Source organism: Prionailurus bengalensis, chromosome B1 (genome assembly GCF_016509475.1).
Source record: "Prionailurus bengalensis isolate Pbe53 chromosome B1, Fcat_Pben_1.1_paternal_pri, whole genome shotgun sequence".
Taxonomy (NCBI): domain Eukaryota; kingdom Metazoa; phylum Chordata; class Mammalia; order Carnivora; family Felidae; genus Prionailurus; species Prionailurus bengalensis.
In genome coordinates, this window is record NC_057344.1 from 28,972,009 (window position 1) to 28,994,493 (window position 22,485).

Here is a 22,485-nt window from a genome sequence, read left to right on the forward strand (position 1 = left end):
GGTCCTATAATCATGTTTGCCATTATAAATATTTTATGAAAAAACTTATTCCCTCTAGCCTTATTTTATCTTTTTAGATAAATAGATAAAAACAAAACAGGGACACTTGAGTGGCTCAGTCGGTTGAGCGTAGGACTCGATTTCGGTTTGGGTCATGATCCCGAGGTTGTGGGATCTACACTGCCAGCACAGAGCCTGCTTGGGATTCTCTGTCTCCCTTCTCTCTCTGTCCTTCCTCTGCCCTCTCTCGTGAGCATGTACTCTTCTCTCTCTCTCTCTCTTTCTCAAAAATAAACAAACATTAAAAAACAAAAAACGAAAAAACCTTTTTTGAGCTCTTTGTAAAAAGTGAATTTTTTACTGTTCTTTAGAGACTTTTCCCCCCAATGCCTAATGACCATATTAATACTCTATCATTATATTGATATTATTATTGATCATTTTGTTACACTTTAAATTTTGTAGACAGACCTCTTTCCAAATACAAAACTTCAGGAAAAACAAGGGAACAGTCTGGTGCCGAAAAATGGAGCATGCTCCCTTTCGCAGTCTGTGGCCATCACGTATTCTTTATTCCAAGAAAAGAAGATGTCTTTGGTAAGTGTTTTACTTTCAAGTTAGAGGGGATTGTCAAATTTATGTAAACATGTGTTTTATCAGTTTTTCAAATATTAAAGTTGTGACTTGGGATAAAATTCTTATAATCAATCCTACAATATTTTCTATTGTTTCATTTTATATTTAATCAAAAAAATTTGTTTTTAATGTTTTTATTTATTTTCTGAGACAGAGAGAGACAGAGCATGAGTCAGGGAGGGGCAGAGAGAGAGGGAGACACAGAATCTGAAGCAGGCTCCAAGCTCTGAGCTGTCAGCACAGAGCCCAACTCAAGGGCTCGAACTCAAGGATCATGAGACCATGACCCAAGCTGAAGTCGGATACTTAACTGACCGAGCCACCCAGGCGCCCCATATGTAATTTTAGACTAGAATGTCATTTTCTTTTTCTGCTAAGGCTACTTTTGTCAATTAAGTAAAAACAACAAGTATACTTTGACCATGATTATTTTATAGAGGTTGTATAGAGGTACTGTTAAACACACTTACAGCTTAGGATATTAGAGCAGCCATATTTTAAGACTCTATTTTTTTTAAAGCTGGGACTAATAGTTTAATAACTATTAGCTTATGTATTGATAAAGAATTATCTCCAAGATACATTAAATGGGAGATGCAGAGCTGTTTGAAAAACATAAATTTGTGTGTATATATATGCATTTTTATTTATTGACATATCCTTGTGTATTATACAGAAATGCATAGAATATCATTGGAAGGATGTCCAAGAAGCTAGAAATAAGTTTAAAAAAAAAAAACACTAACAACAAACTTGTTTTCCACTCTGTATCCTCTAATACTATTCTGTTTTTTAAACCATGCCTGATGGTCTTTGAAAAAAATCTTCGTTACTGTGAAAAATGGCCATATTAATGTTTTTTCATATTCAGTGTTCTGGCCTAAATCCTTAAGGCTGTTGAGGTTTCTTAAAATATACAAAATGAAGAGTATATCTTAGTGAAATAGAGACAGAATTAGATTTCCATCTAGGTTTAATTAATTTGAATTCCTATCCTGTCATTAAATTGATTTGGAAAAGGCTATATGGTCCAATACCTACTTTTCCTATTCTCTGTGTCTATTTCTTAGCCTACATTACACTTCTTATTCTGGTTAAAGTCCAGTGTAAATATGAAAAACAGTCCGTAGTTTGTCTTCATCACTTAATAGATATTCTAATTAAACAGTCAAATTTCTAAAATTAAAAGTACCAAAGCCATTACAGAAGAAACCAAATAATTCCATTGAACTATTTTTGAAAAAATTTCTTATTTAAATAGTAATTTACACATGTGTGTTAAATATGCTTATATATACATAAATTGAACATCAATATCTATGGCATAACTGAATATGGTACTAAGAAAATTTGGCATAGCTTCTATAAAGTACATTCTAATACTATGCCATGATATGTGGTTTCATGTAGTTTCAGTATTATATTACATATTCATGGTTAAAAATGTGAAGAATGGTGTATTTTCATTAATGTCTTACGCTATTATTTTGTTGTTTGTTATTGTGTAATATCATGGTACAATTATCTGTTCTTCCCATGGGTCTGAGAGGGTCTGTGCCAGCTAACCACAAAATTAACCATACCTAAGGACTAATTAATCTGGAGCAATAATACAATTAGTTCTAGGTAATTTGATGCCTGGGATCAAATAACCCTGATATTATGCACACATGGTGCATACTGTGTAGTAGAAAAAGGTAGACATTTAATTAAGGTAATTTAAAATCTACCTTTGAAGGATGTAAATAGTGCTTCAAATGTTCTATTCCATGAAAGTATCGACATTCACGTAAATACAATCCAAATTCATACTTCAAAGATATTAAGAGAGTATCATGAAATAATTTAGAGCTGACTAAACTTTCTGAGTATTTAAAGCAATGTTTTATCTAATGTACATCGTAAATGGATTTGGAACTACCTTTGTTTAAAAAGCTACATGATTCTGTAATGCTGTCCTAAATTTAAAACAATTCATCTTAAGTTTAATGCTAGGCAAGAGATGACAGAATAAATTGTGGTTATTATTTTACGAATAGAGCCAATATAAAAACCTTATTAAAGTCTTCTCAAGAACCTTTTATAAAATGCACCTGGAGCCTTACATTATCACTAAGCCTTTTAGGACTTGTCTTCTTGGAAATTCATATAACTGAAATACCATGTAGTAGTTCAATTATAGAATATTGGATTACAGTTTCCTCTATTTTCAAAAGGCTGTGGCAGTCAGTAGACTTCCACAGAATGATTACTCTCTACTACTGATAGGTTTTTAAAGTGAATAATTATAGAGGGATTGAGGAATGAGTTCTTAGCTAAAGCTGGATGATTTTGTTTTATTCAATACAGTAAGTATAAAAAGTAGAACTGGAGATGTATAATGTGGGCAGTTTTAAAGAAATAATAAACTTGAAAATTTGGAATGAAAGTTCAGTGCATTGTTTATTTCTCAGTGAACATTTACTACCTGAAGGTTTTGGACCTTTTATTTGCATACAGTACCGTGCAAACATTTGAAACCTCACTGGTTGTTTTGTTCCTGTTTCTCTAGATGAGGATAGCTGAGAATAGGATTCTGCCTCTCACAGCAGTTGGCATGCACTTATCCCAGGCGGTGAGAGCTGGCTGCCCACTTGATACGGAGCGAGCAGGCCTGACTCCAGAGGTTCAGAAGATTATTGCTGATGTTATCCGAAACCCTCCCATCAACTCAGGTGATCACTGTGACCCTCGTCTACAGCCTTAATGACTTGAGTCACTGAACCCAGATGAAGTAAACAAGTAATCCACTAATATTTTTCACTTCACCAGCATTAACCCTTTATGCTACTATGAAAACTTACTTTGGTAATGCTTGTTAATTGTTTTTCAAAACCAGTCTTTCTTCCCATTACCACTCAGAGGAGACTGCAGCTGAGAAATTCTTGGTTTCCTTTTCGGCTTTAGAATACAACTTCCACTACCCCCAAGACAATGAACTTTCATCCTTTTCTAACTTCTGCTTCACCCCTTGAAAACAATACGTTTTTTTCCCATGTTCATTTCCCGTATTGACTTCTCACTTCCCCTTGAATCTTACAGATTCCTTGTCATTTGTTTCACTGAAGTAGCCTTATTCTACAATTCTTATTCAGTACAATCAGTGGTCTCAGTCAGTGTGATGTTGAAGGGCTGGTCCCAGGTCTCTAGGCCCCCACGTAGAATGGTGTCCTCTTGTCACTTTGCTGCAGAACCTCAGCCGTGCTGAGACCAAGTTTCTTGCCCTGCAGAAACTTAAAAATTATGATCTGTTTTTTACAGAATTAAAGATGAGCTACCTCAGAAGATTTTTCTCCCTACATGTGCAACCTGGGCATGTTCGAATTCAATAAATCCGAAAAATATTTCCACATTCTTAGGGCAGAGCAGTAGACATACAAAAAGCCTTATCTCCAAAACTGCAATGCAAATTCTTAAGTTTTTATTCACTCAGATTTATTACCACTTGGGAACAACTAGGCAGTTCCCCCCCAAAATTTGGAAATAAGGGAAATAAGATCACCTTCTGAAAGCACAGTCAATACTATATTAAATTGGTTAGAACAAAGATATTAAAGTTACCTTAAAAGGCAGAAGTAATTCTAGGTTTGAGGAAAGCTTGACTGAAGGCCTAAAGAAAGGACACCTTCATCGCTTCCATTGATCAACTATGGAGGCAGAGGGGGAAGACAAAGACAAAGAGGCAAGTGTGGGTAGTAGTCATCTAAATTATTCCCAGAGAACTAAAATTTTTCTTTCTTTTTACCTTAAAAGACTGATTATTTATTTATTTATTTATTTATTTATTTATTTAATTTCTTTCTTTCCTTTGGATAATATCTGTGCCCAGTGTGGGGCTCAAACTCACGACCCTGAGATAAAGAATCACATGCTCTCTCAATTGAGTCAGGCACCCCTAAAATATTTGTTTTAATTATACCATATGAAAGTTGTACTGCCAACTATTTCAAAAAAACAAACATGCAAGTTCTGATCCTGGCCAATGAGACTTCAAGTATATTAAGGGCCTATTGATTAGTTATCCCAAGATCTTATTTGAGTATTTGAGGAAGACATTTCAGCAACTAATTCTGCTTCTATATCACTTCCTTGCCTTCTGGTTATAATTTGAGTTCTCAAGTAGATCTGTCTGTAGGGAAAGTATGCACTAGTCTTGCTAATCTGGATGCTTACCTGTGTGATAATTGTGAATTCATAATTGTAAATCAGGGAATTGACAGCTCGTGAGCATGGCTAATGTGGATCTGTTAAGGTTAAAGTAGGTCTCTAAATCTGAAAACCTGAGTGCTGTATCACGGACTGTGATAAAACATCCAAGCTTACTTAGCCGTGAATCATCTTATGAGAAAGCTAGGCAGCTGTCCTGGTCACATTTCCATTGTTCCAACTCCAGCAGCCACCTACCTTGAAGTTAAGGTAGAGGAAGGAAAACCGTAATTACCTTGTAGGGTTAGAACTATGATTATATCAAACATCTCTTTCTCCAATGCAAAGTAAAATAGTATTGTAAAGGAAGTCAAAGACTCCGATGCCTTCTTGATTTTAATACTTGTGGAATTATTTTTTTCCTTTGTGTATGTATAATCTCTCAGGACTTAAAGAAATGTTTGTCTTTTGATGAGGCTGTTGGGTAGTAGGTGGTATTCTCTGAAAGAGTTTGTTCAGTTTTTTTCCTTTTTCCTTTTTGTTTTTTTGCTTCCTGTTGACCATCGTGTTTGGTATCATTGGCTACCTTCCTTAAATCCTGAAGACTGGTGAATGTGTCAGCCTGGTCAGTGAGAGCAAAGTCTCCGGTGACTGCTGACCTGTTTCAATGTAGGCTTACCATTTCACAGCTATGTGACCTTGGGCAAATTACTCAATCTCCCCAAGCACCAGTTTTCCTCATCTTAAAATTTTTTTTAATTTTTTTTTAATTTTGTGTGTGTGTGTGTGTGTGTGTGTGTGTGTGTGTGAGAGAGAGAGAGAGAGAGAGAGAGAGAGAGAAAGCAAGCAGGGGAGGGGCAGAGAGGGAGACACAGAATCCGAAGAATGCTCCAGGCTCAGAGCTGTCAGCACAGAGCCCAGTGGGGGACTCAAACTCATGAACCGCAAGATCATGATGGAAGCGGTAGCCAGATGCACTGGCAGCGCTGTGCAGAGGTGCTCAAACCCATAAACTGAGAGATAATGACCTGAGCCGAGACCAAGAGTGGAATGCTTAACCGACTGAGCCACCCAGGTGTCCCTTGGGCAGATATTCTAGAATGACATAAAATAGATGTTCTAATTTCGATTCATTATTGGCAGAGGGAAATGGTAGGGAAGGATTTAACATTCTAGTATTTAGCCAATTATTGATAACATCTATTTTATTTGGCTATGGTAAAGAATCCAGGTGTTCCTAATTTGCTTTACAAATCATATAGTTGTAAAATTACAGGATTTTAGACCTGGAAAGGAAATTGGAAATCATTAAATTTTCACTGTGCTAATCCAGCCCTGTTTCAGAGATATGAATTTGAGGCCTAGAGAGTTGCAGATTGTTTTAATATCATGTCAAGATTAATGACTGAGCAAGTTTTTCTTTTTACTATACGATGTTTAAGCGTACTGCCAACTATTTAAAGAAAGAAATATGCAGTTTCTAATCCTGGTGTAAGATTTGGGTTTATAAAGCTCTCATTGATGGGTAAAATAAATATACTTACATATAATCAGGTTAACATTTTTATATGTCTAGTATCTTTAAATATTCTCTAGTCTCCTCTACATTCTGAGTTTAGCAATTTTCATTTCTGATGTCAGACAACTTTTTAAATTAAGAAATATTAAGGGGCGCCTGGGTGGCTCAGTTGGTTAAGCGTCCAACTTCAGCTCAGGTCATGATCTCACAGTCCGTGAATTCGAGCCCCGCACTGGGCTCTGTGCTGACAGCTCAGAGCCTGGAGACTACTTCAGATTTTGTGTGTCCCTCTCTCTCTGCCTCTACCCCACTCATGCTCTCTCACTCTCTCTCTCTCTCTCTCTCTCTCTCTCTCTCTCTCTCTCTCAAAAATAAAAAAACATTTTAAAAATTAAAAAACAAAACAAAACAAAAAACATTTGTCTTGGGGCTCCTGGCTGGCTCAGCAGTTGAGTTTCCAGCTCTTGATTTCAGCTCAAGTTATCATCTTGCGGTTTGTGGGATTCAGCCCAGTGTCCAGCTCTATGCTGACAGAGTGGAACCTGCTTGGGATTCTTTCTCTCCCTCTCTCTCACTCTCTCTCCCCATCCCCTGCTTGTATATGCACATGATCTTTCTCTCTCAAAATAGATAACAACAACAACAAAAAATTTGTCTTTACCACTATATACTGAATATAGCAAATAAATTTTCATTTAGAGATTCATACTAAATTGAAATTCTACATAAAGAAAACTTTGAAATCTACTTATTAAACATTTAATTCATCTTTCTGCCTATACACTCTATGTAGGTTATACATATAATGTGAAAAAATATATTATTGTAGTTTACTTCCAAAGCCAAAATTGAGAAAGTTAGATTTTGAGAACTATGAGCTCTAAATTTTATTTCTTTGATTGTATATTTATAGTGTGTAAGATAACACTTATTGAAATGTGAAATTTTACTTTTGAATTTTTGTTTTTCCTTGATACTTGATAAGAGAAATCCTATTCTCTAATCAGAGAAGACATTTTTGAATTATAAATTGTAATAAGAAATGAAGATGTACGTACTACATTAATGACTCAGATGTGTTATTTTCATGTTTTATTTAACTGTAGCCATATTATATAATTTGGTGTTTTAGTGAACAGGTTTGATTGGCATTTAAATTCTGCAAAATACTGAATTGAGAATTTTCTATTATTTTATTATGGCCTAATCTTATACCTGAAAACAGAGTATTTGTGAATTGAGAAATCACATGTATTATTTTCATGCTGTCTTATTTGCTAAGTAGGTTTTGTCCTTGTTATTTAATATTTACAGACGTTTTAAAACTTTTTAATGTTTTAGTGTATCCATGTTTATGTAATTTTAAGATTTTTTATGGAGTTGAAATTGTAACTATGCTTAATAAATTAGGCAAGATATTTAATGAGGTGTCTGGATAATATTTGAATAATCTCATTCTTCCATTGTTTATGTGCATGTAACTGGAAAATTAAGGGTGGCTTCCAAGGGACCTGCCACAAAACTAGGAGTAATATGATCTCTTTTAAAGCTTTGCAGCCAGTGTTCATTATTCTCCAGTAGAAATTTTCAGCACTTACTTGCCTGTAAAGCTAGGGCAGGAGATGTATCTTTAATGCTAGATGCCCCTTATTTGCATGTGTATGTTGTAGGATGACTTTAAGATAAAAATATTAGGGCGCATGGGTGGCTCGGTCCATTAAGCGTCCAACTTCGGCTCAGGTCATCATCTCACAGTCCGTGAGTTCGAGCCCCGCGTCAGGCTCTGTGCTGACAGCTCAGAGCCTGGAGCCTGTTTCAGATTCTGTGTCTCCTCTCTCTCTGCCCCTCCCCTGTTCATGCTCTGTCTCTCTCTGTCTCAAAAATAAATCAACGTTAAGATAAAAATATTAAGGGTACTTACAGAAATGTGTAATGTGAATATAAAGATTTTCTAATTATATCTAGAAATTATATTCAAATTATAGTACAATAACTTTATACATTTATTAATCATTAACAGTGGTTTAAAACTATAAGCAAATGTTTACACATCATACTTTTATGAAAAGAAGACATTCTAATTTCAGAAACACGTTTCAAATGGAATAAAATATCTCATTTTTCCTTTCAAAATAATTCATTGAATCTATGATGCCATGATAATTCAAAGTTATTGAACTATGTTTCCAAAGAATTCACTTGTATAATGTACATTTACAGTATGATGAAATTAAGAATGTATAGTTTATTTACCCAGGGCTTAAATACCCATAGAAGAAAATAAATGTGATATAATATAGTCGTGTTAGTTGGCTGGAGTACAGGAAATTTTGTATGGTTTTTCTAGGGCAGCACTATCCAAAACGAAATATGATATGAACCATACATGCAATTTTATTTTTTTAATTAAAAAAATTTTTTAATTGAAGTATAGTTGACACACAGTGTTACATTAGTTTCTGATGTGCAGCATAGAGATTCAACAAGTCTATATATTATTATTCACATATGCAATTTTAAGTTTTCTATTAGCCACATTAAAAAAGCAAAAGATAAAATAGAAAAGTAAAAATAAACAGATGTATGAATTCTAATTATGTAATTTAATTAACTCAATGTATTAAAAATGTTACCAATTTTAGCATAAAATCAATATACAATTATTGAGATATTTTGTTTATTTTTTGTACTATGCCTTTGAAATTGTGTATGCATTTTATATTTACAGCATGTCAATTTTGATAGTAAATTGTAATCGAAAATACTTGATCTGTATTTAGCTTTCATAAATTGACAGCTGAATAAAGTAGATGAAGATACTCAATGTGTTCCAAATGTATGTAAAATTTTTCTGATAACTGAATCAAGTATCAGTTTTCAAATTTAATTTTAAATTAAGTTTGCTTAAAATTAAGTATTGAGTTCCTTAGTCACACTAGCCACATTTCAGGTAGCTACATGTGGGTAGTGCTTATAGTATGAGATAGCACAGTTATAGAGGTAGTTTGCCAATATGTATGAAAACATAAATGTGTTTACCCTTTGAACTAGCAATCCCACTTCTAAGAATCTAGAAATCTGGAAAAATAAACGTAATGTAATGTTCATTGGAAAAAAAAATTTTTTTTTGGAAAGAAAACCTGAAGACCTGAAAGGGAGCTGAGACACAGACTTCTCAGCCATTAAGAAATTAATGAAGTAGTAAAATGGGCCAAATTTCTGTGGTGTTTGGATGGTATAATGGCCAAAGGGCAAGTAGAATTTTAGTTGGTTGATAGATTTTGCAGTCACATTGCTAATTTTATTACATTTAGAGTTAATCTTATCTTTCCAAGTTTTAAAAAAAAATTTTTTTTAATGTGTATTTATTTTTGAGAAAGAGAAAGAGCGAGAGAGGGTGTGAGTAGGGGAGGGACAGAGAGAGAGAGAGGGAGACACAGAATCCGAAGCAGGCCCCAGGCTCTGAGCTGTCAGCACAGAGCTTGACATGGGGCTCCAACTCACAAATCACAAGATCATGACCAAGGAGCCAAAGTGGGACGTTCAACCGACTGAGACATCCAGGCACCCCTTATCTTTCCAAGTTTTTGATTAGAATCAGTTTCACATTTTAAAACTTTAAAGTTAGAAAGAGTAGAGGCGAAATCATTGATACCCCATGGTCTTAGTTTCCGTTAGCTGTGTAACCTTTTCTCTTCCTGTTGCGTTTTTTTGTAACTGCAGTGTTTTTTTTTGTTTTGTTTGTTTAAGTCCAAGAGTAGCAGGATAAGATCTTTGAAAGGAGAATATAAACCTTGGAAAGTGGAATAATTGAAAGACCACCTTTTCAGGGTGGCATTGTGAATTTGAATTGGGTGTCAGAAATGTTTTATACTAGTTTTATAATTACATGAAGATGAGTGAATAGATTCTAAGCTGCTTAGTTTTAAGCTACTCCTAGAACATTTCGCATGAATGTGATGTTGGAAGTGTTTGAAACATAAGTAGTGGTCTGTGGGAGATCGCTAAATAATTTGTAAAAGGTGTGAAGACACAACACACAGTTGAATCGGTTCTGTTGAGTTACAAATTAAAAATTCCTTGTTATTTCTTTCTCAGAAAACTCAGTTACTATGCATTTTAAATAGTGTGTTCTGTTATGCTACACTGTCTATTGAAAGGATCTTTTTTTTATTAGCATTTTATTTACAAGTGTGATTACCTTCTATCTTAAGAATAAGTCATTTTCATGGGGCACCTGGGTGGCTCAGTTGGTTAAGTGTCCGACTTTGGCTTAAGTCATGATCTCATGGTCCGTGGGTTCCAGCCTTGTGTTGGGCTTTGTGCTGACAGCTCGAAGCCTAGAGCCTGCTTCAGATTCTGTGTCTCCCTCTCTCTCTGCTCGTCCCCCACTCGCACTCTTTCTCTCTCTCAAAAAATAAACATTAAAAAAATTTTAACAATAAGTCATTTCCAAAAATGATTGTAATTGATATTTGGAATTTGAAGCATAATTCCTTTAGAAACAGTTCTGTAGATAGTGGTTTCTCAGGGCACCTCACAAAAAGCAGTTTGAAACATAATTTATGTGAATTCGCTGGCATTGACCTGACTTTGAGTCTTGGAGGCAAGGGCTAATTGCAGGTGGTGCACGGGTGAGGGGAGGACACATTTTACTTAATTTCTGTTTGTAGGGCTGTAGGCATTTGAAAGAGGAACATTTTCTTTGGACACCCTCCTCCCTGCTTTCTACAAAATATTTCACTATTTTCAGCTCAAAGCTTTCTAAAATGTTCTGTGTAATTTATTTTTAAATCTTATTTTTTCATCCTTTACAGATATAAATAAAATCAAACTTATTAGAGCATTGGTTCCTAAAAACATTGACACATACCTTATCCATATGGCAATTGAGATCCTGGAAAAAGATGATGACAACAGACGGTTAGACCAGCTTTCCTGTGATTCCACCAGAAAGAGATGTTTCCCCAACTCTGAAGAGAGCTGTTCAAGTTCTAAGAGAAGCAAGGAAGAAGTAGGTGCTAATACCAAGGTGTTAATTATATGTAGAATTTTCATACAGTGTCAGTTGGTTCAATTTGCATATTCTAATACTAGAATGCTGTATTTTTTAAATGTATAAATTCTGATATAAGGTTACTTTTTAATCTGTGCTTTATTTCTTTCGTGTTTCATAAATCTTATTTGAGGAAAGTGATTTTTTAAATGACAGAAAAAGGGACATGTAGCCCATCTATTTAGCTTTTTGTGTGGATTATCAGCTTAAATTTTACATCTACCTCATCCTGGCTATATGTAGCCTGACAATTCTCTTTCTTTCATAGACATAGTTAATATTGGCTTTGAGCATTTGGCAGTTTATGTAGTTAATGAAAATGAAAACAAACTTTATTACAAATACCCCCCAAAGTCAGTGTGTCTGTCATTCTGTCATTCATCATGCTTTGTTCCTGTTATACTGAATCTTTCAGGCACAGGAGTAATTATTGTACATGGTCCTGAGTATATCCCAGCATATAACAAGGTCTAACTTGTTATTTTTTCCTGATTATCGGTACACATTTATGTGAAATACTGTATTTAATAACATATTAGCATTTGGCTTTTCCCTTATCGAAATAGCATCAGATGCTGACAACAGAGTGGGGAGATTTGGGGGGACTGGGTGAATGGGTGGAAGTCATGCTGAGTCTGCTTTCTCTGGATGTAGTCCTCTCCCCCCACCCCCATTTAGAGGAACAAGGTTATTGGGGCTAGGAGGTGGATTAAGAGAGGAGTAAGCCAGCCAAAGTATTTTTCTTTCAACCTCCTCCCAAGTACAGAAAGTATTCTACCCTGAATACTGTAGAGCTGGTTTCACGTATTTCCTATGTGAACACTCATCTTTTCTGCTAACCTGGATTGTATCTCTTAGTCTATTTCATCATAAGATTATGAGTCTTCTAATACATAATAATGTGAAAACAAATTCTTTGTATTAGTTGATGCGTTGTAGTTTTACATGTGTTGTGGTTGCTGTAGAAGTTCAATCGTGCCTATGTTTAATGAAGGAAAATTAATTATGTCCTGATAATTGGCAGTTCTAATCCAACATATGTAGGTACACAGTGGGTTCTTTAAATACATCTTTTTTAAATTTTTTTAATTTCTGGAAAGTTTTCTTAAATAGTACTTTTTAGTATTTGTCCCACTGCTTTATATTTCTTCTTCAGGGACTCATACTGTGTCTATATTGGATCTTCTTTGCCTAGCTGCATTAGTTGTCACTTTTCATGACTTCTTTCTAGTTCTTCATTTCTCTTTAAAATTTTCTTCTTTTTCCCCTTCTATATCTTTGAGCAGAATTTGTTATGTTTATGGCTATGTTCCTCGTAGTTTAATGTTCACTTCTATACACTTTTTTCTTTTGCTTCTAATTCTTCACTGAACTTCCCTCCTTTTTGAATTTTTCTGATTTTGTTTTATGACGTTCTTTCATGTTTTGAGTAAGCTTCTTCATGTTTTTCAGCTCATTTTGAGAGGTTACGGTTTTATTCTGTATCTCAGCAAGTCTTCTGGTGTCAAATTTGACCTTAATACTTTCCTATTGTTCATTTTCGTGTGAAAGTAGTTTTCCTGTACTGTCAAAAGAAGGCGTGTTTCGAGATAGTTTTTCCAAGCTTACAGGGCACTCTCTTCTGTTATTTTGTGTAACATTCAAAATATGGAAACTTAGTTTATGAGATATACTCCTCTGCTACTCTTCCCTTTGTCTCTCTATTACTTGTCCTGCTTGATTTGATTGTATCCCAGGGGTTCTCCTAGAAGACAGCATTAGCTGGTCAGGAGTGTTTGCAGGAAGCCATGACTCTACCACTGTAGACTCCTTTTAGTCGCTTGCGGTTGGGTTGGGCAGGAGCCCTCGTGTTTTCAGATGTTGTTTTCACATTAATCTACCATGGTTTCTGATGACTACCTGTGGGCTACTTTGGGGTTCTTCTCTTCTCAGGTACCTCACTGCTTGCCTCTGCTTTCTCTCCTACACAAGTGGTACTGTGCAGGCCTTATGGCTGTTGGTTTGTCCTCATGCACTATAGTTTGGATTTCCTTGGAATACCTTTAAACTTAGTTTCATTGTAAATGTAGATGATGAGTTTTTGGTTTTGCTCTCCATTTTGTTTCAATGGTGGCATTCAGAGAGATTAAAAAACGATGCTGCTGCTTCCACCATCTTCCCAGAACCCTCTCCCCCAAATCACTTTTTCCTTCTCATTTTTCTTCACTGCCTAAGAAAGAGTATATGTGATATTTCCTGCCCTGCCACTAAGTTTCACTGTAAATTAAAATGTACAATATTATTTACATACTGTTTTGAGATACTCAGAAAAATGCCTTATGAGTGATATCATTATTGTGAAAATTCAGTACTTCAGAAAAATTAGAACTTTCTTAAGCTTTCTTTTTTTTTAGGCATAGTTTTTGTTTTCTCTTTTTTGTTAAGAAAATAGTGCATGCTGTTAACTGTTTTGTATTCTATAACAATTCTTAAAGTTGATAGAAAACAACCTTGTGATTTTTCACTGAAAGATAAAAGTCACAGAATTTCACAAAGACTAACTTCTTGGAATCAGCCAATCAGCAATTCAAAAATAGATTTATTTACAGATTCTCATTCATAGGTAAAATTGTGAGTAGAACATATATATTTCTGTTTGCTTACATACGTATGTGCACATATAATCAACAAATGAGTTACTGCTTTGTATTCTCAACTTAATATTTCTTAATAGAATTTGGAATATAAAAAAGATATAAATTCCCCCTAAAATGTTATTATAATTGCTGGGAATTTTCGTTGTCTACTGCATAAAGGAAGTAGTCACTGAAAGACATTGTTTCTGTTAGGTGACTTACTTCTCATAATTTAAGTCTCTCCAGGTACTTATTGTTGAGACTCAAAAGATGCCCTCAGTGTAAGTAAGTGTTTTCCTTCTTTCTTAGTGAAACAAGATCATTATTGTAATTGTATGGTAAATGTTGAAGATTGTATTTCATAGAAATGTTATAGAAGACAAAACACTTTTCAGTGATTTTAGCTACTAATTAATGAATGCCAAGAATAAATCAGAATGTGTTTTGATATCGTGCATTTATTCTCATTTAACTTTTCTAAGTAATCCAGTGATGCTATGTACGGTTATTCTCATTTTCTATGTGAAGAAATTGAGGTGTAACTAACATTCATAAGGTCATACATTTAGCAAATGACTCAGTTAGAACTCCAACCTAGTCTGTCTTGTTTCAAAGTCCCTGTTTATTCCATGATTTTTGGCTGCAAGACTTAGGGTTTTTTTCTCTGCTCTGTTACTGTTCAGATGTCATGCTCTGTTTTACTTTTTGGTGTTGTTATAATCTTAACTGATTTCCTTTTTCCAACACACACAGGCATTCAAACTATAATTGTAAGCAAAGTAGGCTTCAGAGGATTGTGATGTTAAGATCGTATGGGAAGAAAAAATATCTCTGGATCAGTTTTCTCTCTGCCCAAATGCATTTTGTCTGTGCCACTTTATATCCCTAATATTTATTATTTTTGAGTCAAATATAGTGTCATACTGTAGATATAAATCTAATCTGTTCTCCTGGGCTTCTCTTCCTTGTGAGGAAATGGGTACCCAGGGGAAAATTTGCTATCTCAGCCTCTTTTTTTCCTTTAGCTTTTGCTAAAGGGTGAACAACTCTTTCTTTTCCATTGAATGTCTTTAATCAAGCCGAAATAGCTAGTAGTTTTTACCTTTTCTAAATTCATGGTTTCACAGTTTTCTGTTAAGGATATTTTACTTTTTTTCCCCACCCTTAAATATTTTGAAACCATTTTTTAAAATTTTTTAATTTTTCAAAAACACTTTTTTTTTTTTTCTTTCAACGTTTATTTATTTTTGGGACAGAGAGAGACAGAGCATGAACAGGGGAGGGGCAGAGAGAGAGGGAGACACAGAATCGGAAACAGGCTCCAGGCTCTGAGCCATCAGCCCAGAGCCCGATGCGGGGCTCGAACCCACGGACCGCGAGATCGTGACCTGGCCGAAGTCGGACGCTTAACCGACTGTGCCACTCAGGCGCCCCTCAAAAACACTTTTAATGTTTATTTATTTTTGACATAGAGGCAGAATACGAGCAGGGGAGGGGCAGAGAGAGAGGGAGACACAAATCTGAAGCAGGCTGCAGGCCTGATGTGGGGCTCGAACTCACAAGCTGTGAGATGACCTGAGCTGAAGTCAGACACTTAACTGACTGAGCCACCCAGGCATCCCTTTGAAACCATTTTGAAACATAATAAAACATAACAAGTAATTGATGAACAATATATAGGTAGAGTTTTCATTCTTGAAATTAAATAAATTATGCTTTTTACCTTAAGGTAACAGACACATTATACCTTAGATGAGCTCACCTTATCATAAATCTTTCACATAGTTCAATAACTAAACCAACTCTGCTAGACTCCAAGGTATACTCCTGTCAGACTGATTTTTTTGTCATGTTAGTGTGAGGCTCTGTGGTCAAACTGAGATAACACTGATTAATACCATTTTAGGCTTATGGGACATAACTTAAAATTGTTTTATTTTTTTCAAGTGCAGATCATAAGGACACAGGCACTGCCTTTGGGTTCTTAAAATTTTTTTTCAGGGACTTTTTGACTTAGGGTTCTGAGGCTTCATTTGGTGTACAAATAAATCCCCTAAAATTGTTAGAAGTGGATCTCCAGTTTTTAGCAGATTCTCCAAAGAGTCTTTGAGCCAAAAAACAAAAATTGTTTTCATTTATTCACTGGCTGTTTTTTGAGTATCTATTACGTTTTGGCAAGTCTGCAAGGTGTCGGTGGTTGCTGAAACCACTCTGTAGTCAGTCTGCCATTGGAGACATAGAAATATATTTTTTCAAATGCTTAATGTGATTCTGTGTGTGTGTGTGTGTGTGTGTGCGCGCGCGCGCGCACACATGTGCACGCACGCCCAAGCAGATGCCTTCCTCTGAACATTAAATTAACCATGTTGGTCAACCTAGAGCAAATATACATGAGACATAAATCTGAAATAATACCCAGTTCTTTCCTTCTCAAATGTGTGTGTATGCTTAAGTGCCTAAGAATAAAAAAACAAGATGGCAGGCATTTGCCTAAAGAGATGATACAGTGATTTTGTCTCTGTTTTCTTTATTTACTTTTCATCCAGAAATAAATCCTGTAGCTCTCACTATTTTGTTTTACTCAGCAAGGGAAGGGTGGTGGGTGTATATTCATTCAGTAACCTATGTTACTTTTTACAACTGACATACATTTTCAATATTATAAATATGTCTTTTTCTCTTTCTTTCCTATAGATTTCACTTGTAACCTCAATGAGAAAATTACCTGAGTGGTTTGCCAAAGAAAATGAGACTTCAGCTGAGACCAGCAAGCAATCAATGGCCAAAACAAAAAAGAGAGGTCTTTTTAGTTAAATTGGTGATTGCCAGAGGAATTACGTGTGTCTTGCTGTAGTATAAGAGGGGATCTTGTTTCATTTCTGAAAATAGCGGGGGCCAACATTTCAGTTTAAAAATTATTCTAATCTCTAAAGTAAAACTCACCTATTTGTTGAACAGCTGGCATCTCCTTGTACAGTTACTTGAGTCTTCCGAGAGCCTGAGTGAGTACATCATAGAATAGAGTAATAGTTTCCTTTAAGATTGCTTTAAGAAACTCTGTTACTGCTCAGTTTTCTAATCTCTTTATTTCAACAGTATATTTGGAAATTTTAAGGAGTGGTGATTTGATATAAATAACAGATTGGTAGTTGTGTGGTGATTGTGTGTGTGATATAAATTCTTCATATATTACCAAAATTCATCCTTGTAAATTAAGGAAGCATAGTTATTTTACAATTGTCCTTGCTATCTTTAGAAGAAACTCTTACATACATTGATAAATGGTATTAGTAAACCAGACCAGTGAAAATTAAGCATTTTGGATTCCATGTAAGTAGGGAAAAATAATATTACAAAGGAGACCAATTGCATTGGGCATCTGTGCCCTTTGATTTTATATACTACTTTTTTTATTTTTCAAATAATAAATTCCTTCATACTGAATGTTACAAAGATATATATATGTATATATATATATATATTTTTTTTTTTTTTAACTTTTATTTGCTTAATTACTTTGAGCACCTTGAGTTTTTGAGGATGTTGGATTCGATTCTAATACCTCTTTATGTAGTATGTGCAACTTTAGTATCAAAACCCATACTCTGGCACTGGGTTTTATAAACCATAGTTAATATAACTTTAACCAGTTCACCATATGGCCTTTAACTGACTTTTCTGTGACTAAAGATAATTGTTGTTAATAAAGAAGAAATATTGCAGAAGAAGTAGAAAATCCAGAGAAATGAAAAAAAAAATAAATAAAAATCGCCGGTGGTTTTACCATTAGGTAATCAGTTGACCCCTTTTGTGTATCCTGCTAAACCTCTTTATATTCACTTTATTTCTTTGTTATATGAATAATACATGAATGTATTTACTTTGTAAACACTTAAGTGAAAACACAAAGTCCTCTGTAATCCCATTTCTCACCATGTCAGTACCAGCCCCTTTCCAGAAGGTAGACCCTATTAAATGTGACCTATAGCTCTCTAATCATTCTTCATTCATTTACATGCTTTACATATACATCTACACCCACATTCTTGCTTTTCAACATGAATCAGAGTCCACTACGTGCAATTTCCTGCAATAAACTCTTTTCACTTAATATGTTATGAAGAACTTTCCATTTGAGTATATATATTGGTCTGTCTCATTTTTTTATAGCTACATACCATTATATCTGATGAATATACTATAAAGTTATATAATCACTTCTCGGTGATTTTTGTCATTTTTCTAAATTTCAGATTATGTCTAGAAGTAGAATTAGTCAAATTTACATTTCACTTGAAATGCTCTGAACATTTTTTTTTCTCATGTCATTAAGTTGTTTTCCACAGATCCTTTTTTTGTGGCTTTCTATAGTACAGGGATTCTGAAAGTGTGTGGTCTGCAGACTTTTAGGAATCTTTGAGCCCCTTTCAGGGGACCTGCAAAGACAAAACTATCTTCATCATCTCAAGACGTTATCTGCCTTTTGTCCTCTGTTGCGATATGTGCTGAGTCGTGAGTAAAACCACTGGTGCTTCAGTGCAGATCACAGCAGTGACACCAAATTATTGATTTTACTAATTCTCAGTCCTTAACACACTTTGCTCTGTACCAATGTGTGATGGTGCCCTCCAGAAAAAGCACTTGTTTAATTGTTTGAATTGTGAATTGAATTAGTTCTTTTTTTCCATGGAATACCATTTTTACTGAAAAGAATGACAAAACTGTGATTGGTTATTCAGACTTGGGTGTTTGGTGAACATTTTCTCAAAACTGAATGAAGCCACCCTATCACTTCAAGGAAAACTGATGGTTATTTGTTGCCAGTGGTAAAATTTGAGATTTCTGGCGGAATTCATAGTTTTGGAAAACTTATGTCTGCTACCAGGAATTTGAAAGCTTCCCATAATAGACTTTTCTAATGAGATGTTAATCCTGTGATTAATACATTTTTTGTTATCGTACAATGGTTTTTGTGAACATTTAGAAGATCTGCATAACTCAGTGAATTAATATTTTCTGGATGACTAATATATGATCTTATAAAATCATGCATGGGGGGTAAATGATTCATTCAAACCACACACTGGCCCAGTGGATTTTAATGTAGCAGAGTAGGAAAACGTTCATTTATACTGTCAGATATAAATGTTTCAGATTACACACTGCACCCAATCTTTAAGAAACTATAGGTGTCCAGGACACCTGAGTGGCTCAGTCAGTTAAGCGACTGACTTTGGCTCAGGTCATGATCTCAATGGTTCATGAGTTCGAGCCCTGCGTCAGGCTCTGTGCTGACAGCTCAGAGTCTGGAGCCCACTTCATCCTGTGTTTCCCTCTGTCTGCCCCTCCCCCTCTTACACTCTGTCTCTCACTCTGTCTCAAAAATAAATACTAAAAAAAATTTTTTTTTAATAAAAAAAAAAACTACAGGTGTCCAGCTTTGGTATAGTTCCAAAGAAGCGTGTCTATAATTATCTCGAAAAGCTATTAAAATACTCCTCCTCTTTTGCAACTACTTGCCTGTTTAATGTCATACTTTTCTTCAGAAACATCAACCAAAAGAATGCATATTGAAACAGACTGAATATAGAAGCAAATCTGAGAATCCAGACACCTCTGTTAAGCCAGACAATGCCATTCTTCTCACTATTTTGTGGGGGATATTTTTTAAAGATGTATTTGTTACCATGTGATGGATTTACTGCTGCTTTTTTAAAATTAATAAACATTTCTTTAAAATTTCTCAGTTTTAATTTCTAAAATGGTAAATAGTGATAGATATAACCAACATTAAGAAAAACTCTTTTGGGTCCTCAGTAATTTTTAAGAATATAAAGGAGGTCTGAGACATATGCTGACATAGTATTTTCTTATATACACATACTATGAATTATTTAGCTGATTTCCTATTGTTGCACATTAAATCACACCCAATTTCTCTCCTATTTTAATGCACTGCTTTGAACATTCTTGAAATGAAATATGGTAAGAACTGATTAAGAACTGATGAACTGGACTTTAGTCTCCCAGTTGTATCATCATTCTTCAGCAATTCTTGGGCCACAAGCTGGCCTCAGGTTCATTCTTAAAAACAAAGGGTTTCTGGGGGCACGTGGGTAGCTCAGTCAGTTAAGCATTCAACTCTTGATTTCAGCTCAGGTCATGATCTCACGATTTGTGGGATTGAACTCTGCATCAGGCTCTGCACTGACAATGTGGAGCCTGCTTGGGATTCTTTCTCTCTCTCTCTCTCTCTCTCTCTCTCTCTCTCTCTCTCTCTCTCTCAAAATAAATAAATAAAAGCTTAAAAAAAGGGTTTCTTTTAGGGTATTTGTCTTATGCTATCTCCTCTACAAAGTATTCATTAGGATCTCTTTGTGTTGTTTGTCATTTGGAATTTTGATTATGGAGTCAGACAACACCCTGACATTTATTTAGAATTTATTAAAAAAAAAAAAACCTGTGTTAGAATAAGAAAAGAATATAGAATAGTTAGAATAAAAAAGAATATAGGATTCTTCCTGTCCAAAGAGGTTGTAATAGAAGTTAAGAACATGAAAGATCCAGTGGCATGGCTATAAAGTCATTTTTCTTAATGTTTATTTATTTTTGAGAGAGGCGGGGAACTGAGGAGGGGCAGAGAGAGAGGGAGACAGAAGACCCAAAGTGGACTGTGCACTGACAGCAGAGAGCCCAATGAGGGGCTCAGTTCATGACCTGAACTGAAGTCGGACAGTTAACCGACTGATCCACCCAGGTGCCCTCTAAAGTCTTTTTAGAGATGACTAGACATTTATCTGTCTTACGGGAAGCAAAGAAATGCAAAATCAACAAAAACACTGAAGAGAGTTCACTGCAGTCTTAATGGAAGCTGAAAACTTAGGGGTCTTGGCCACCTGAGAAAGTGCCACATAATGAATTTTTTTTAGGAAGGCAATCCAAAGATCATTTGGGATAAAGTACATACATCCTTACTAGGTAAATGTATTTAAACTTTGGAAAAGATTAAAAATAAGTAGAAAATAAATTAAACCTTTGGTAATAATATTTTAGGATTAAGGAATAATAGGTATATATTTGATATTGTGAGCATTTGAAATGCTGGAGATAATTTAGCTTTTAGAGGAACAGCTTATTCCTGTGACTTCAATTTAAAATGTATCATTGAAAAATTAGCATATGCTTGTTCTTTTAAAGTTGAAATTATACCAAGTTTAACACATTATTGGAATATTTAATAAGAATTAAAAAATTTGTTATTGCATGAAATTCTATCACCAACAAATTACACTTGTAGGAGGAAGAAAAAAGATTTAATATTATGCTTACTGTTAATACTAGGGTTAATATTAATATTAGTATCCATTCATTAAACCCAGAGCTTTCATTATTTTTCAGAAAATTAATGAAACTTCAGCCTTACATCCAGCTTCATCTTCTAACTCAATTTAAAAGGATTAATGAGAAGCGTGTACTCAGTTATTCAGTACTTCTGCATTCAATAAACGTTGGCATTCATAGGATGCTAGATAATAGACTGGCTGCACAAGGAAGGAACAAATAGAAGAAGAAAACACAACATGGATCCCATGCTTAAGAGACGAGAAGATATGCTCTGTGAAGAATTAACAAAAAGCATCTCACAAAAGTATTTTCTTACAGGAAGCAAGATATTTTGAAGAAGATATTTACATCATGAAGTCTATAAGATACAAGAAAACAATGACCAATGTGAAAGAAAAAAAAAAGGAGACCATATAAAGGAATCATGAAGCTGATCATTCATTAAGCATTTGCCGTGGCCACACCCTGGGCAGTTACCCTTCAGTACAACCTGAAGTTAGAATCATGTATTTGCTTATATTTGTGTAATCTGAATGTGAGAGTGGGCAAAAGAAAGATCACAATATATGTATGAATATGTAATCAGGTGGGGTTAGGGGCCATGTGGGACTTTCCTTATTATTTTTAAATTTTGACTGAACTTAAAGTTGATAAAAATTCTAAATTCAGGCTGTTTCTAGCAGGTGTATGATGGCACCTTTTTAGCAAAGTGGCATTCCTGCTTCTTCCCCATCATCCCCTCTGTGGGAGAGGAGTATTGGGTGAGAGAGAGAACTTTCACAAGGGAACGCAGTTTGTGGAGGGCAACAAACTTTTCCTCTTCTCTTTACACCAGAAAGGAGGCTTTTCACTTGAGCCTTCCATCCTTATTCCTAGAAGACTGAAGGTGTTGGAACAGTGCACTAGATTAAGGAGTGTGATCTCTCTAAAAGCCTCTGAGCTGCTTCAGCAGAATACCCGTTGCTCCTGGCACTTGATAGAGCAGGATTATGACTGCAGATGCCAAGGGGACAGCTTGCTCATCACCATGTGGCACAGCACGGATGTGCTAATTTTCTGTGGGTTGAGTGAGTGGACTTCCTGGAAGGAGCCAAGTTTAAAGGCCATTCTGAGAGTACCCTCAGAAGAGG

At 35.1% G+C, this 22,485-nt stretch overlaps 1 protein-coding gene across 4 annotated transcripts in view; it reads left to right on the plus strand.

The window, feature by feature from the left end:
- The window catches only part of WRN (WRN RecQ like helicase), a 152,532-nt gene extending 132,779 nt beyond the window's left edge, over positions 1-19,753 (plus strand). For all 4 annotated transcript variants that reach the window (XM_043561003.1, XM_043561014.1, XM_043561032.1 and 1 more), the window contains exons 31-34: positions 466-597; positions 3,188-3,350; positions 11,158-11,354; positions 16,706-19,753. In XM_043561003.1, coding sequence (XP_043416938.1) covers positions 466-597; positions 3,188-3,350; positions 11,158-11,354; positions 16,706-16,825 — 612 coding nt within the window. In that variant the 3' untranslated portion in view covers positions 16,826-19,753. The remainder of the gene's footprint in view (positions 1-465; positions 598-3,187; positions 3,351-11,157; positions 11,355-16,705) is intronic.
- The last annotated feature ends 2,732 nt before the right edge of the window (positions 19,754-22,485 follow it).